Raw genomic sequence first — 18,503 nt, forward strand, 5'->3', positions numbered from 1 at the left:
TTAGATTTGATTTTCAGTTACTTACAGCCTTTCTGTACTGTCCTGTAGGTTCTTATTTTTAATTTTAAGCTAAGGAGTCCTTAGACTTTATGCTCTTCTGAATTTTTGACAAGTTAGTATCTAGTTTATCAAGCACTGGAGCAAAAATGTGAGAGCAATTATACCAGTGCTTCTTATTTTCCCCCAGCTTTGCCTATTGACAGTGCCATTCTACTCAAGTAGTCTGGTACTTTTGAAAATGGCACTGAATCTCTCAGATGAAAATCCTTGCCTGCTTTTAGTGATTTTGAAGTAAAGCTATGCCCAAAATGAAGGCTGCAATTCCAGGCACCATTAATATTAAGAACCACTTATGAGGTCCTGTAAAGCTTTATTGTTTTCCACCTGGACTAGATTACTCCAACGCTTCAGCATACAATACTACAGAGGACAGTACCATAAACCCTCTTTGTTTCACATAGCTGCACAGTATGCAGAGGTAATGCAGGAAGCGCCATACTGCCATCTGCAGTCTGGAATACCCACCAATGTAATAATTCACAGCTCGATTTGCTTGCAGCTGACAGTCATTTTAATTTTTCCCTTAACACTGATGAATCTCAAATTCCTTACATTTCAGTTCTTCTATCAAACATGACTTTTCATAACTTTTAATCCTTGTGGAAAATTTTATTTTGCAGCGCTTAGAATTAGAGCTAAGTTAATGGAAAAGAAAGAGTCGAAGGAGAAAGAGAGAAGCTTAAAATTTCCATTACCTGTCTGGTGTGAATGGGGCCTGGGGTCTTGAAGCCTCCTTGACAACTGCATTCAGAAACACTGTAAGGGTCCGAGCTGCTTGATGAGCACTTGGAGAGTGAGTCACAGCCCACCACAAAGGTGTTATCCAGAGGCAGTTCCTGAATGACATGGTGTTTCTTGGGGGGTACAGGAGTCTCAGGTTTAATTTGGAAGGTTGGCTGTGGAGAAGCAGACTTGTAGTGCTTCGCTAAATCTGGGCTATCGGGCTTAAATGTGGTTGGTGTAGTGGCCCAGTTATATTTTCCCATAGTCTGTTCTTCTAGTTCTACAGGAATGTCTAAAGTGCCATTTATGTGCTCATGGCCAGGATCATCAGGCTTAGATTCTTCAATAGTCACAAAGTTGAGGAGAAGACTTTTTGGAGAGCGTTTCTTCTTCTTCTTCTTCTTCTTGATCTGCCTGTTCTCTTGGTTTGGAGAAACCCACTCACCACTCTGCTTATTTTTCTGAACAACTTTGTGCCTGGGAGTCTGGCGGCACCGTACTAAAGCAGTAACAAAAATTACCAGAATAACTGTCATTGTGCCTGCAATAATTGCAATTATGATCTTGACATAATCATTGGTTTGTGGGGTTATCTCACCATCCCCAATGTTCTGGCCAACTGGAGTTTCCATATTCCTGCGCACTAGCTCTTGTATGTAGGAACTATTGGTGACTGTCTCATTCACAAATAAATGCACAAGAGCTATAGTATAAAGAGACTCTGGCTGTCCTAGGTCATTGACTTTTATCACCAGTCTGTGCAAGCCATGGTCTGATGTAATGACCTTCTCTTTCAATGTAATATTGCCTGTTAATTGGTCAATTGCAAACAAGCCCCTAGAATTCCCTCCTATAATGCTGTAACGGAGCTCTGCATTCATTCCTGTGTCATTATCAACTGCAAAGACTTTAGTAACAACAGACCCTGGACTGGATGATGTTGGAACCAACTCATATGAATAATTTGATGAAGGAATAACAAAAACAGGCCTGTTGTCATTTACATCAACAACATTGATCGTCACTTTGGCCGTTGAGGAACGCTGCAGTCTTCCTCCATCCACCGCTTTCACCTGAAAAGTGTATGACCCCTGCTGTTCTCTATCAAAAGTAATGTTAGGTCTTATTACACCAGTAAGTGGATCAATAATGAAATTATCTCGACCATTTAATATAGACAGAGTGACTGCAGCATTCTCTCCAGAATCAGCATCTGTTACTGTGATAAGACCTACTGTGCCATACATGGGTAAGTTTTCTGGAACATAGAAATTATATTCATTGTGTGTGAAAGCAGGGCTGTTATCATTCTGGTCCAGGACTGACACTGTCACAGTAGCATTGGTCTGCAAGGGCGGCATCCCATTATCCTTAGCCAGTACAGTGAAGGAGTACCTGTCTTGTTTTTCTCTGTCCAGCTTTCTCACTGCTGTCAGAATGCCTGTACGGCGGTCAAGGTTGAAAATAGGGGGGGCATCAGAACCCAGAATATAGCTAATCTCAGCATTGCGCCCGCTGTCAGCGTCTGTAGCACTTATCTTGGTTAGCTGAGTACCAGGAGCATTGTTTTCAGGGATGGAAAGACCTATGATAGGCTGTGTGAAAACTGGAGCATTGTCATTTTCATCTTTAATTTTGATCAAGAGCATTGCAGATTGGTTTAAGGGAGGTTTACCTGAATCTGAAGCTACTATTTTAATAGCATATTCCCGTGTGGATTCGTAATCTAGAAATGTAGCTGTCTCCAGAAGAAACTGATTATCAAACACTGGCTTTAGTCTAAAAGGGACATCGTGATCTGTAAAACAAGTAACTTTTCCATTCAGATCAGAGTCCTTGTCCATTACTGTTATCAATGCAATTTTTGTATTAAGTGGAGCTTTCTCAGACAAAAGCACTGTCCCATTCACTGGATTGATGATGTACCTTGTGTCTATTGATGGGACATTGTCATTAATATCTGTGACATTAACAGTCACTGTTGCTCTTGATGGAGTTGAACTGCCATCACTTGCCAAAACAGTCAATTTATGTACAGGAGATTCTTCCCTGTCTAGTGGCTCTCTTATGGTGATGAGACCAGTGGCATTATCAATGGCAAACAGCTTTTTGGCCAAACTGGAGATTTGATTGCTGAAATAGAAGTGGATTTGTGCATTTGAGCCCAGGTCTGCATCAGTGGCATGGAGCTGAGAAACAGAGGTGCCCACTGGAGCATTTTCTGGAATACTAACTTCAATGTCATTCTCTTTAAAGACTGGGCGATTATCATTCACATCAGTCACTGTGACTTGCAGGATTGCAGTGCTAGATCTTGGAGGACTTCCACCATCTTCAACTTTAATTTTCATCACATAGGTATCCTTCTGCTCTCTATCCAGGATCTGCTGGACGATCAGTTGAGGCCACTTATCTCCCTCAGGTGTCTCAATTATATCAAGACCAAATACATTCTGACCCTACAAGACACAGAAAGAACATACTTTAGCATAGTAAAAAAAAAAAAAAGTTATTTAAAAGTTATTTAAGAGAATTTCTTGCTATTCATTTGAGGATTATGCATCTTTTTAAACTACTAAAATAAAGGGAAAATTTCTTTAAAAAAAAAAAAAGGTTTTTTTCCTAATTTAAGCACGTGTAATTCACATTGGAATTAAGTTAAGTACAGTGACACACTGCATTTTATCAAACGAATTTTCTGAGAGAGTTCTTCCATTCTAAACATTCCCAAAATGATGAAACATTCAAGAAGTATATTTTGAGGATTACAAATATCTAATTCTCACGAGGGGGAGAAAAGAAACTGAGAGTTAAAAAGACAAACGGGAAGAAAAACCTTCATAAAATTTTATAAAATTTTTGCTGTTGAAGTAAATGGATCTATCATCAACAAAACCTTGATGAAGTCAAAATTTCCTACAATCAGATTGGTTTGTGGACTGAACCTCAATCATTTCATTATCTCGGTGTTCTGAAGGTTTCACCCACGCTAGAGTAATGCTGTATGTACATAGAAGAAGTATAATAGGTAATTAACAGTTACATGGTACTTTTCACCATTAAATTAATTTTAGAAATAATCTGTTTTTATTTCCATCACTACATAAGAGAGTGAAAAATAAAATGCTGAATTTTTAATCTAAAAAGACAGTTTAAATGATATAATCTAACTACTTCAAGCAGAACAAGGTTTCAGAGCCAACATCACCTTTAAGAAGCTCTGAGTTCTGATCACAATATTATTTATCAGTGGTTTAAGCAACTTGTAACCTTACTGGATTTTCATAACATCCTTTTCAGTTGATTCATGCCTAAGGTAATCTTTGAAATGATGAAACTGGTATACTTGCTGAACACTCCTTGCCATATATTTACCTGATCATTCGTAATTGATCCAAATGTCCTTTTCGGAGCTGTTTTGGGCTGTCATGTAAATAAAAAAATAGAGACTTTTAAAACAATTGTAACATTTAGGTAGGTTAATAAATACATAATCAATTAAACATGGATATCTAATGTGATAACATAGGAAAGTTTCCAAATATTACAAACATAACTGCATGTAGCAAGGTGTACCTAGTCTAGACCTAACTTGCATCTAGATATGCAAATGGCAGTATCATACTCTCTCATCGCAGTATTTCATTAAATTCATTAGTTGTTGACTACATTTGCTTTGTACTGACTGTTTTTTTGGTTGTTTTTTTTGTTTGTTTGTTTGGTTGGTTGGTTGGTTGGTTTTTTTGCTCTGAATGTTCAAATCCACTGAAAATGCTCTGAAAATTCAAATCCAGGGATTTGGACTTGGAAGCTTCAAATTATACACCAATCTAAAGTAAAATTTGTGCAGTCATAATCCTAACATGCTTCACCCATACACAGAAAATAAGGACATCATCTATTACTAACATCTACATAATAATTCACTAATTCTCAGCTTCCAATAGCAAAAGTGCCTCTACAAAAGCTGGCCTGAAAGTGACAAACACTTTAGTTTAGTTTAAATGAAATTATTAATCATTTCATTTAAACTAAACAAAAACAAAATTCAAAGCCTTTTTCTTTTAGAGACAGTCTTTCCAAAAGAAGAAAAGTTAACAGGTGCCAGTAAGGCAATTAGATAAGTAACCCTTCCTCTTAACCTTCTCTATAACACTTTTTGAGACATTCACATGCATCCTATTAGGCAGGAAGCTGATACAACACCTGAAGGACAGCTAAAGGTATCTTATATCATATTTATGTATGAGATACGCTGTAAATTCCCATACTGCCACATACACCTGTCCTGTCCTCCAATTTGCCCTTTGTATTTCATGTAAACACTAGATTTATATCTCTAGATATAAAATGAAGGGAAAAAAAAAGGAGTTAAGCATTGATATATCTAGTAAGATAATTTTTATATTCACATTATGTATGTGTAAGAATTACAGATTTGCTCCAAAAATCTAAGAACTAAGAGAGGAAGAAATGACTGTGTTTTAGTCATGTAATTCTCTAACACATCACTGTGTTTTTGGACATGACAAGTAATAGTTCTGAACCAGCTCCTAAATCACAACCTCATCTTGTTTGACAGCCAAACAAGACATCTTTGGCTCATAATCCCACATTTTAGAGCTCTCAGATGAATGCTGACTGGGTGTTAGCGCAGTGTGAATCCATAATGCCCTCCTTTTCACTACCTGCACTATGACCATATCAGTACTCTCAGGCAGAAGGGGATTCAAACTGACAGCCACTTGTATACAAGAAAATAGAAACAACTGAGATGTTTCTGAAAATTACTTTACCCTAAAGCAGAGGTTGCCCAGGATCTTCAGTTTCTAGTACTTTTAGTTTGAATTCATCATGATGGACATGTATAGATTTGGCTCATGACAAGTGGAAGAAATAAAATTAAATAGACAGAAAACCTTTGATAGGACTTGTTAAACAAGTACAAATGTTTGTGAGTTAAGGTTCATTAAATTATTTTGTTCTCTGTTATTTTCAAGATAATTTCAGTTGAAAAGGTGCATTATTTTTATAAACAGATGGTATCTTCATTGAGCCAAATCCATATCCGTGCTTTTAACAGAAAGTTATTTAGCATGAGTAACTTATTTTATCTGAGGCCCATCTAAACTGAAAGTTCAGCTACGAGCAAAACCACTGTATCCTCCTTTTATGTTCACACTTTGAGGACAAAGTGTTGATAAAAAAATTCATTTGAATGGCATGATAGACCTCTCATCAGAGATCCAAAAATAAAAAAGAAAATAAATGAATAAAATCACATGTCCTCCAGATTTAAACCAGAAGGTCATACTTTCACATGGACACATTTTCCCCCAACACTGACACATAGCTTTTTGGGTTTGTAGGTCTGGAACAAATACTGGTAAAATGAACATGACTGTAAGGCTTTCTTAGGGCTTTCGCTCCTTGGAGAGTTTTGTAAAACTCAAAAGAGGAAGTTTATGTGGGAGGTGTAACAACCACATGAGCCTTTTTGTATTTTAAAGACACGAAGCTGAGCTTTTCAAACAATGAACTTATCCTTTTCACATTATTCTGAGAAAAAGAACAGTGGAGCTACCAAATGGAACTGTAAAAATATGTGACATAACACAAGTGCAAGATGCCCCTTCTCTACACACTGGAAGATAATAAATGATACTGAAATTTCAGATTAATAAATCAGAGACAGTTGCTCAGAAGAAATAACAGAGTAATAGCAAGTAGTTCCACAGAGACTGAATTCTAATACCCATTAAATAGAAATCCTATGTTGACTATGACTATCCTATTGACTATGTTAATCAGGGAATTCTGGGAATAAACAAAAAATGTATTTGCTGGTGCTGGACTTCGTCAGAAAGCCAACTTGTCTTCTTCCTCCTCCAGCATTACTGATTCCCACATTTGTGTGACTCAGTAGAAGAGCAGCAAAAGAAAATATAAAAATACTTTGCTACAGTATGGTAGCAATCCCATTTTGAGCCCCAACTCTGAAACCCTGTAATACCTGTGTGTACTGAAAATTTCACAGTATAAGCCATCATGACTTTCAATTTAAGAGTTATATTCCTAAAAATGCAAATTCTACAAGAAGTTTTGAATCAAAAATCTTAAAAGTGTATCTGATACACACGTTTACAAGTATTCACACTCAAGGTGGTACTACAGACAGAAATCATCATTCTATTTCCTACTTCCAATGCAATTCATTACAACTGCATGGAAAGAGAAATAATTTATTACTTTTTTAAGCAATACATATAGTTCCATCAACTACATGTATGAACATGTAAGCATCAAAGTCAAAGATACTGAAAAAAGACAAAACTCTCTAAAAAACAGAATAACATCTAGGATTGAGTCAATTGTTTCATAGAAATGTGAAGGACCACTCACTACAACAAAGTAATTTTCAGTTGTTATATGGATTAGATTAGTACCTCAAAATCATAAGTTCACACTATAAAACTAGTTGCTGAATATGTTATGTATTCTACCTACAGATTTTTGATTCTACTTCCACCCTCAATTAACTTTACTGTTACTGTAAGAAGAAGCACAGTATGAGTATATACAGAAAACCCCACTGTAAAATGGAAAATTGAATGAAATCAGTTTTGAAATTCAGTATTATGGCTTTTAAGAAATCAGCAAAACCTAGACTAATTTTCTGAAAGCAAGAATGATAGCTGGAACGTGGAGCTTCCATGAGGGTTAAGCGGTATTAAAGTTATTCCTTATTATGCTCTTAGGCACAATCTGATTAGTTTTAACAGCTGCCCAGCAGGAAAAGCCAACCAATCATTCCACAGTAATATGCATATTAACGTACCTCTTTGCACTTAGTTTTCACTCATTTCAGAGGCAGGTAGCACACTGCACTACAGCAAGAGCTAGTATCTTTTGATTTTAAAGTGATATCAAATATTCATAATGAAAACAATATCAAAAAATTCTGATCATCACAATATAACTTAATACCTTAAAATCTTTCCTGATAAATAAACTTATTCCACGAATACATAACAGGCAGCAAATTGGTTTTGAGGTTCCATGGGAAACAGGATGGAGAGGAAAACAGAAAATACTGATCTGTTTGTACTTTTAAATGTGCTACAACAAATAGTATTTAAAAATACATAATGGAAATGAGGATAATATTATATGGCTACGGTTAAAATGAAGTGAAAAACTCATCTTAAAGAAAGTCATATAATATTCCATTCTTAAAAACATAGAAGAACATCTTGACTAAAAAAAAAAAAAAAATACCCAAAAAGACAATATGCTTGATAAGGCAGAGAGAAAAAAATTACAATAATTTGACTTTGGAACATCAGCAATAACCACAGCAATAATACACATCACATTAATAGAGACAGCAATTATAGCACAATGTGATAAAAATGTATTTCAATACTGACAGCTGATGATTCAGAATTCTTTCACCAATGTTTCTTTTTTGTTTCTTTAAAATTGTCTGAAATGCTCTTTGCTACACATCCCAGCATAAAAAGCTCTACAGGACTTCAGTGTTCAGACCCATTATATTTCTGGGCTAGGGAATATAAATTACTTTGCAATAAACCTTTCTTTCAGGAATAAAAATAACCATACTAATGCAGTCAAGTGCCACAGTCTACGGTTGACAGTGAATTTAAAAGTATTCTTTGATATTTATAAGAATATAATTTTGGACTTAGCATTTTTCTTCCTTTTGCTTCCTCCTGAAAGGAAGAAAAACATTCATACTGCATATTTAGGGTAAAAACTACAAGAATTATTTAATTCTCTATCACTATCGATCTGAGATCTGAAAGTTAAAACTAAAATTAAAATTAAGAACATTATAATTGCATAAGCTTCTTTAATATTTGAATTGTCTAATTAACGACATCTAAAACTAGGAGAAACTTAATTTCCTCTACTATATTCAAAACATATCTTAAAAACTGGAAACTTTTATCACCCCAAAAACAGAGCTCATGAAAAAATGATTTGGGGCAAAAGGAAAAACTCACACATATGTGTGGAGAAGACAACTAACCATGAAGTAACTCGGAATTTTTAATAATAGATATGGAATATTACTAGGATTTATATGAACCCTGTTGGAAACTGAATTCAAAATTTCTCGAGACAGATATCCAAAATATAAGTAAAATTTTTATTGCTGCATCCACAATAAATAAAAGGAGCAGAAAATAATATTCACAAAGTTATTCTGAAACTAAAATTAGAATGGATTGAGAACTTGCACATTCCTTGCAGCAATACAACCACGATTAGTTACTTTCCATCAAAATTTGTGAGAACTATTTTTAATTTGGTCAAAAAATAATGGTATTCAAGTGAAATTGTTCCTGGATGGAGATAGCTGTTGGTTGCTTTAGTAATAAGGTTCTTATTTAGCAACAAACAATGAGTTTAGTCACAAATATCTGAAGTATGAAAAATACAAAAACAAACAAACAAACAAACAAAAAAAAAAAAACCAACCACCAACCCCTGCTGGATACACTAGTAAAGAGTAACACATCAAACAGAAAATCAAAGTTAGTCTCACTATCTCAATCTCAATACTTTAGATTTTTAGACAACAGCAGAGATTACGGGTATAACATAACTTATCCTAAGTGCACTGTTAGCAACCTTCCAGAATAAAAGACGCTCAAAATACAAATTTCCAAAAATAAACATACTGTCTAAGCCACAGTCATTTCCTCTTCTACATATAATAAGTTCCCTGAATCACAGAACCCTCAAAGTCGGAAAGGATCTCTGAAGGCCATCAAGTCCAACTGCCCTGCAATGAACAGGAACAGCACAGCTAGTTCAGAGTGCCCAGCCTTGCCTTGGAAGTCTCCAGAGATGGGGGCATCAACCACATATCTGCAGCAACCTGTTCCAGTGCCTCACCACTCCCACTGTAAAAGATTTTTCCCTTATATCCAACATAAATCTACCCTCTTTGAGCTTGAAACCATTTCCCCTTGCTTTATCACCACAAATTCTACTAAAGACTCTCCCCTTCACCTTCCTGTAGCTCCCCTTTAGACACTAAAAGGCTGCTATCTTGTAGCCTTCTCTTCTCCAGGCTGAACAGCCCCTGCTCTCTCAGCTTGTTCTTGTAGAAGAGGTGCTCTGTTCCACAGATCACTTTTGTGGCCCTTCTCGGGATGTTTAACGGGGCTCATTCCCCTGGTGTGTTGACTGCATCCCACAGCTTGTGATCATCCACAAACTTGATGAGAGTGCACTTGACCCCACTGTTGATGTCACTGATGAAAATGTTAAAGAATACTGGTCCCAGCACTGACCTCTGTGGGACATCACTCATCACTGATCTCCATCCAGACATTGAGCCATTGACCACCACTCTCTGGACTCGATTCTGCAGCCAGTTCTTCATCCATTGAACAGTCCACTAAGGACTGTCTCCCAAGGTGTTTTGTTAACTAATTCCCTGAAGAGCTGGAAGGTAGCTTTCCTGAAGTTTGGCTTCTTAATTTTACTCTCCAGCCATCTCATATGCCTCTGGAGGGAGGTAACTTGTAGCAGAAGAGGTAACATGTTACACATAGTTCTCAGCTGGAAGATCTGAGGGTAGACAATAAGTGGAAACCTGCAGGCCACTCCTGATCCCTTGAATGGCTGCAAGATCAAGGCATGTCCTGCTAGCTACAGGTTTCCTTCACTACAGACGTAGATTTGGTAGGTCCAAAGTAAGATAGAAAGCTATCAACTAAACTGTTATAACCGCATATTATGCTGCACCTGGAGTAGTGTTTATCTGTTTAAGACATTACTAGTAAATGTTTCTTTTGTTACTACTTTTATGTGGTTTACCATTGAGAGAACTACAAATTCTTAAATTGTCAGTTTGTCTATGCAAGTGAAAGTGAAGTTTTTACTCAATGTCTTTTGGAAGAGTTTAACAAGAATGAAGTGTTTATCCATAAGTGTTTCCCATACAGTTGGATTCAAAGGACTATGTAAGGATATCCCTAGTCTATTATGCTCAGAAAGCATCACCATGTCTGTGTTAAGTTAACATACCGATCTGTCTGGACATCAGCAAATGATAATATTCACATAAGATAGATGAACTGAAGATCTCCATTTGACAGATTTGTGCCTTCTAGCTTGAGTCTATCATCTTGCCCACACAGAGACATGCTAAGTTATATATTATTGTTTCATGACAGCTAGTGTGAAAATCAGAGCCTTGAATGCAAAAAGATACACCAACTTGTCCCTCACCCTAAGTCACTGAACTTACTGTGCCTGGAAGCAAGACTTTCTCCTCCAGTCTTCAGTCTACCCCCGAAAGGGATGTCAGGATAATGGAACCTGACAGTTTTACAGTAATGATGCCATAAACCACCCTAAAGGAGCCTTGTATCAACCAACAAGAAACAATTACCTTGACTCTTGACTCACTGGATTCAAACTACCACCAGTTGTTAGCAGAGTTTTATCTACTTAGAGACAATAATTCATAACTATAGAATGTAAATCAGATTATTTTCCCCTTTAAAAATAAGACAGTGACTATTTCAAAATAATGTTCATAGATGACCACTTACCTGACAAGATCTCTCTGAACAAATTACTACTGAGCAATAATTTTATTCTACCACAAAACCTTCTCATGAGATAGACTTTAAAACTTCATATAATACGAAAAATTGACAAACGGAGGGTTTTGTAGGAAGGTGGATGTTGAATTACATAATAAAACAATGAAAATACTGTTTTGATGGAAAGATGAAGTTAAAATATTTTGAAGAAAGGAAGATATATATAGAGGGAAGACAAATCTATTAGTTTATGAAATTTGCTTACATATCTGAAGTTAAGTAACAGGAAAACAGTGAGAATAAAAATACATTTTACTAGATTTCCAAGGATAAGGACAAACATAAAGGATAAGAATTCTACCTACAGATACTTATAATACAAATTTCACCAATCTTCCTATGATTATTTATAGAAAATAAGATCAAAATGAAACTTATTTGTCCCTTTCATATATTTGAAGGGGAGCTTTTTGAGACTTTAGGATCTCACTTAGCACTCATAAACATCCCTTAAGTTTCTGCATCTCATTTTATAGCTAACTTCAGCTCCTGTCATGTCATCCACCCACTCACAACTTTTCACCTAAGCTGAAATCTGGATAAACTCTCTACTGTATTCTGTTTGAACTACTTCTCATTATTTCAGAATATTTTATATCTCATAAGGAAACTCAACAGGAAAATTCTGCACATTTTGTGTTAAAGTGTACAAGAATTGCTCCAAAAGTAATACCTCCTGTTTTATTATGTTGGCCCATGATGACAGAGGACGGTGTTGGACAGCAGTAGAGGTTGAGCCTTCCAGGCAATATTCTGTTACATTTTGCTGCTATGCAAAAGCTGCCAGCAGAGGGGCAGTCTGATGTGGATCAGTGTATGAAGTGCAGGTGTGGAATTGAATTCATCTATACGGAAGTAGTTGCCCCCACTGACATTCATTGACACCTGCTGAATGTTTATGAAGACCAAACAGTGGATGTGAGCACAGCGAAGCAGTGGGTGGAGAGTTTCAGCAGCAGCGAAAGCTACATGAAAGACAAGCCACATTCCAGACAGCCAAGCACAGCTGTCACAACACAAAATGAAGAGCATTTTGATCAGCTCATCCACATGAATCAGCTAATGGCAGCGATAGAGTTTTATAGCAAATAACTTTTCTATTAAATGGTGTTATTGTGCTCTTTGTATCTGTTGTAGATACAAATTGTATGGAATGTATGATGTACATGGAATGTAGATACAAATTGTATGGAAATAAATAGGAGGCATTACTTTTGGAAGGACTTATATGGCCTTACAATAGAAATGACCTATGTGGACTAAATGAAGCTACACTATAACATCAAACAAATGCACAGATCCTTGAGCTGCAACAGAGAAAGGGTGAGATGTTTCAATTTTGACCTATTCCTTAAAGGTACTGCAGACTTTAAAAGAATTACTCAGCATCATTTAAAATACAGACTGTGTCCTAGCAAACCTTTCTCTACTGAAGGGCAGCTAAAAGTTACCTCAGAAAGACAACACATCCAACTCTCCATATTTATTAAATTATAGGCACTAGAGGGTGACTTTAGATCTTGGCAGGAGTGCACCTCTAGAGCAAAAAAAAAAAAAAAATCCTAAATCTACTTTAGAGCCCCCTAAATCTATTACCTTTCCCATCTTTGCTGGCATATGAAGTAAGAGAGAAGACATGGCAGTGTTCTCCGAATATATGAAGTATAATGTGTAAGAGCTATTACAATGAAGATGGAAGTTAACTTGTGCTGCAATGTTACACTTAGTAAAGTCCCTATATTAACCCAATTAAGGGATTGTAAAGTAAGAAAAACAAATCAGGAGGACAAAAACAGGAGGTTTAAGCAGCTGATGATTGGGTCAATGCAGACATTCTAATGAACACCTGGGCTGAGATGTTTCAAAGTGGATAAGCATCCACGGGCTTTATTTGTGTCACTGTGCACCTTGTTGGCAGAGTGCTTCCTTCCCTTCTCTCTAATGTACTCAACCACTAAGATCATACTGGTATCATACTAAAATGCAAGCAGATCATAGAGAATTTCTGTTTTCCCATCTTCAGTGACAGTATTTTTGCCTATCAAATTTGTAATACTGTTTATAAGAGATTTATGAAATCAGTACTGAAAATCATAACTTTTCCATTCTAATTTGACCGCAAATCTAGACACACAATGTAATTTTGATCTAACTACCTTCCTGGCCTTCATTTTACACAAAAGCTCTCTCCTTGCATTCTCAATTTTCACAGATAAGCAGTGACATTACTTACTTGATCCCAAACCCCTGAAAGGCTCAGGAAAAACAAAACAAAACAAAACAAAAAAACAAAAACAAAAAAAAAACCTAGTTTCAAGAGAAGTCTGGAAATCTGATGAAGATTTGTAATCTCCATCTTCCATAAGTCATGGAATTGATAAATTGTATCAGAAAGCAGGGAAAAGCTTAGACTGAAAGACATTGCAAGAGATGATTTACAGTACCAAGAGGTAACTCTCCTCATCAGAGGCAAGACTGACGTGTTGTGAGACTGAGTAAGAATCTATTTTGTCAGATTACAGATGTATGAACTGACAGTTACAAAGAGATTATTATATAATTCTAGAAGGAATCAACCAGCTGCTTCTGATGATAGGTAAATACAAGAATAATACTCTGACAGGTAAAAGTAATGGAACTACAGCAGTAACACCAACCTAATTTCCCCCAAACTGAAACAGATTAAACAAGCAACAAACTATCTGAACAAAGGATTAGCTCACAGAGTAGAATGCTCTGTTCCTGTAAGAGCAGAGTTCTGCTTTCACTCTAGTCCATTGCTAATTGCATGTTGTAAATATGTACCATGTAGTTTAGGTGGTTGAAATGCTCAGGAATCAATAATAAGGATCTAATTTCAGCAGGCACAGGTATGAATCCATTTGGAAGAACAAAGTTGACTCTCCATGACAGTGTTCTGAGCTGAGATATTGTTCAAAAACTGCTCTGAAACAGCTCTCATTTTTAACAGTCAAGAGAATAACAAAATGCTTCACATGGCAATCTTCACAGTTCAAGCAGAGGCCTGTGTAAATTCCAAGCCTACTAATCAGGTTATACTAAATATTAGCTTGCCTTGAATTCAAACATGTGCTGAAACACTGTAATCAACAACAGCATGCAGGTATTTTTAACACAGTGATGGCATTACTAGACACAATGTTTGAACATTTTATATACATTTGTGAGCAGCCTGACTACCCTGAAGAATCAAAGACCCGTGGACAACATAGTTGCACACAGAGGCAACCACATGATGCATGAAGAATAAAATATGCACAAAGGACTGCAAACAGGCCAGGCAGCCTGGCCAACACACAGAAAGGAAGACTCTTAAAGCCAAAGCAAGATAATGAGTATCAGAGTGAACAGGTCCCTGCTTAGAGAATGAGAAACGTGCAACACTATGGATAGTCAAGAAATGACAGGCAGGAAAAAAGACAAATCTACTTTCTTTCCCACTTGTCATCAAAGACCAGTCACGACTGATCACCTAGATCTTGGCAATAAAGGCCTCAGGAAAAAAAAAAAAAAAAAAAAAAAAAAAAGGAATAAATTATATAGTATATATTTACATATGTATTTTACTATGTACTATTTATTTACTATTCATTATACCATACATTTACAGAAATATGTACTGTTTGCAGATTCATCCTTAAAAAGAAATCACTGCTAAATAACATTTACAATTAAAATTTGCTCTTGCATCCTCCTGTTTTAACATATCTTTATGAAAACTTTCCTTTTTCCCTATCCTTCCCCCTTCATACTCAACTAAGACAAAAATCATTTCTTTCGCATCTGGCCATTTCTTTCCCTGAACTACTTCACCACCTGTCATCACTGTCTTCTCCATCACCTCCTACTATCAATGTTATGCCATCCTTCCTCCCAATCTAGACTTAGAGCAGTTGTTCATTGTAAATAATTTTCTTTTTAAAATTATTTTTAATTAAGTTCACTCTCCCTCACCTTGTTCATAGTAAACACTGTATAGCATCTGTTATTTGAACGCTTAATGTTATCCTACCCCTAGTCAGCTTTGGGCATTTCAGTAGAGCATCATGACCTTTCATAGCTCTATGCACAATTTCTTTGGCTAACAGCAAGGTGTACTGCATGACTGTTTCCTGGAAATCCTCTTTACTATGAGGAAAGACAGCTTCATGTACTGTTAGAATATCACCATTTTTAGATAATTCAATATTTGTAAACTTCAACTCGAATAACTCTTGGTCAGCTGCTAGAACTATTACACTGCTATCGAATCTTCAAAAATGTTGCAACTGATTTTCTAAATAAGAAAACAATTAAAAAGAAATCCTAACGACCATATTTGGGTCTTCTTACAAAAACTGAGATGAAAACTAAAAACACTCTTTTCCTTAGAATTTTCCTGGGAGCCTATCCTCCACATGACTCCTCAGGAGGACAGGAACAAATGCAGAGGTTATTAACAACTGTTGTCTTCTCAGAGTTCACACTTTTCATACAGTGTATTGTTGAATCATGGACACCTGGAATAGTTTGAAGCTGCCGTACCATGAATCAGTTACAAAAGAAAGTCCCTTTGTGTTCGGATCCGTTTTGAGAAAATGCAGGAAGGGAAAAATATGTGAATGTTAATTTGAGTGCTAATTTAAATTGTACAAAACTGTGAGCGTTCCAATGCATTAGCTAAATCTAACCCCATGTTACCAAACTTGCTATTAAGTCTGAACCCAAAACAAAAGAATAACATTTTAAGATGTTCTGTTCTCTTCTTAAAAAAGGCAGGAGTTTCAAATAAAGTCAGTCACCTAATGAAATGACTTTGTAATTCATTAATGATCTGTTTTGCAAAAGAAACTGAATACAACAACTAAAGGCAACCTTTATCTCAAACTGGAAATACTGTAACATTTGAATGTTTTCTCCCAGATAAAATACAGAGTTGCTGAAAATGTGCTAAAGACCTCTAACCTACACAGATGAGTTTGCAGTTAGTAGCTTGGTGTCTTTAGAAAACTGATATGTCAAAAATCTCTTTATCTTTCAGAGAAATAGGCCTGGCACTGTACAGACAGTACAGCATTTTAGCTAACATTTTTAAAAAGTGAAATGCAACTAAAGAAACTAAAAAAAAATTCACTGCACAGCTTGTTAATTTGCTATTACCTTCTCTAAAGTATGTAGCAACATATTCACTGTGTTGCTGCATGCATATTAAAGCATCAGCTTTTGTGCTTCCGTGAAGTGACATGACATGCATATCTAATCATCTCCCACCTCTGAGATCCTCCTTACGCACTGCCCTGCCTTCATATCCGGTGCTTACCCTAAATCCCTACAACACTGTTACATTACCCCTGCTAAATTCACCGACTGCATTTGTATATGCTGTCATTCCTCCATTTTTCTGTAAGCTAATTGAATAGCGAAGGAAAAAATTAACACATCAGAAGACATTAGTAACTTCACAGTGTACCCCCCAAAAAAGGCCTAGAGTAATGTATGAGAAGCATTTGGGGAGAAAATGCAAGCAACGTCATTTTGTGTTCATTCTCCCTCTTAACACTGTTACCCATGAAAAAAAATTCTCACGTATCGCTCTATCCTTCCTCATTCATCTCCCTAGTCTTCCAGGGTGAAGGATGTATCTTTGTTTATACACTCTGTCCTGCCTGTTCAACAGCATCCTTCATTTCTACTACTTCCTTCTCCTTCTTCTTTTTTGATCACTTTTGATACTAACACTGTAAAAACTACCAGGAATTGAGTAGAATAATACATTGATGCTACTATTCCAAACAATGTCTGCCTGACGAAAACTATTTCTGGGATATATAGATACCTTCCAAGCTACCTGAAATCGCTGTCTCATTTAAAGACAGTAAAACCTTAACTCAAAAATTACCTGATAAGAAAGCATGCAAGAGAAAAATGCAATTAAATCATAGATAGAACAGCTATTGCAGAATGGAATAGTCAGTCTTGCTATTTCGTGGCTTCTCTATAACAGAGCACATTACTTCATCTCCTGGGCTAAGCACTACTGCTCAAATGTAACAGTCATGCAAGAGGGAGGCACAAACTCACTGCAACATATTGTTATATTGTTATGTTGGTGGTGATGAGAGCATATCCTTGATAGTGCAAGAAGATTATTAGCCAAAGTTGTAGAAATAATTTGAATGCCAGTGGACAGTTAAGGAGGATATGCACGTTTCACACTGTTACACAGCCACACACACAGCTTTCTCCAAGAAGAGAAAATGCTACAATGCTCTCAGGTGTATAGGTTAAGATTTCAAGAGTCATCTACAATGTACCACTACCACAATTCAGAGTTTCTTATTTCTAATGGTTTGATGAGGACTGACAATAGTTGCAGGCCAGCAGTAACACAAAGACAGACAATAACACAATAGAATGGAAGAAACTCACCTTAAGGAGTTCATAATGTTGAATACCATTCACACCAATGTCTGGATCAATGGCAGATGGAACAGAATAGCGAGAATTAATCGCTGTGTTTTCAGGGATAGAGATGTTAATAACTGTAGAGGGGAAGAGGGGGGCATTGTCATTTATATCCTCTATTAGGAATCTGATCTTGACCAGTCTGAAAACTTCATCAGGCAAAACGGCAACCTCCACCTCATAAAAGCAGCGATTCTCACTAAAGATGCCAGAGCACAGCTTCTCTCGGTCTATGCGGTTTGCAGTTGTAAATATCTCACCAGTGTTCTCCTCCACTCGTACTAGTGGTACATCCCCAGTCTTATATACAAGCTTGAACTGTAGTGGCGAGGAAAGGGGGACATCTGGATCCAGCGTTAAATTAAGATCCTTGAGCAAATTGCCAATGAGGACATTTTCAGGCAGTTCTTCCCGCACTGTATAGTTCTTCTCCTGTGCTCCAGACTGAAATACAATACAGGCTAATAAGACTGCCAAGAGGTAGGTTCCAGACAGCAAGTCCATTTCCAAACTGACTAATGAATATTCGTGTAGAACACTGGGAGTAGCTGGAAAAAAAGGAAAAGCGAAAAAATCTTAAGAATATACAGAACACTGTGGTTTGTT

At 36.6% G+C, this 18,503-nt stretch overlaps 1 protein-coding gene across 3 annotated transcripts in view; it reads right to left on the bottom strand.

The window, feature by feature from the left end:
• PCDH11X (protocadherin 11 X-linked) overlaps positions 1–18,503 on the bottom strand; it is a 454,279-nt gene that overhangs the window by 386,570 nt on the left and 49,206 nt on the right. For all 3 annotated transcript variants that reach the window (XM_015278495.4, XM_040700491.2, XM_040700492.2), the window contains 3 exons: positions 17,862–18,445; positions 4,159–4,206; positions 756–3,242 (listed from right to left, as the gene is read on the bottom strand). In XM_015278495.4, the coding sequence (XP_015133981.2) occupies positions 756–3,242; positions 4,159–4,206; positions 17,862–18,401 (3,075 nt within the window). In that variant the 5' untranslated portion in view covers positions 18,402–18,445. The remainder of the gene's footprint in view (positions 1–755; positions 3,243–4,158; positions 4,207–17,861; positions 18,446–18,503) is intronic.

Source organism: Gallus gallus, chromosome 4 (assembly GCF_016699485.2).
Source record: "Gallus gallus isolate bGalGal1 chromosome 4, bGalGal1.mat.broiler.GRCg7b, whole genome shotgun sequence".
Classification (NCBI taxonomy): Eukaryota; Metazoa; Chordata; class Aves; order Galliformes; family Phasianidae; genus Gallus; species Gallus gallus.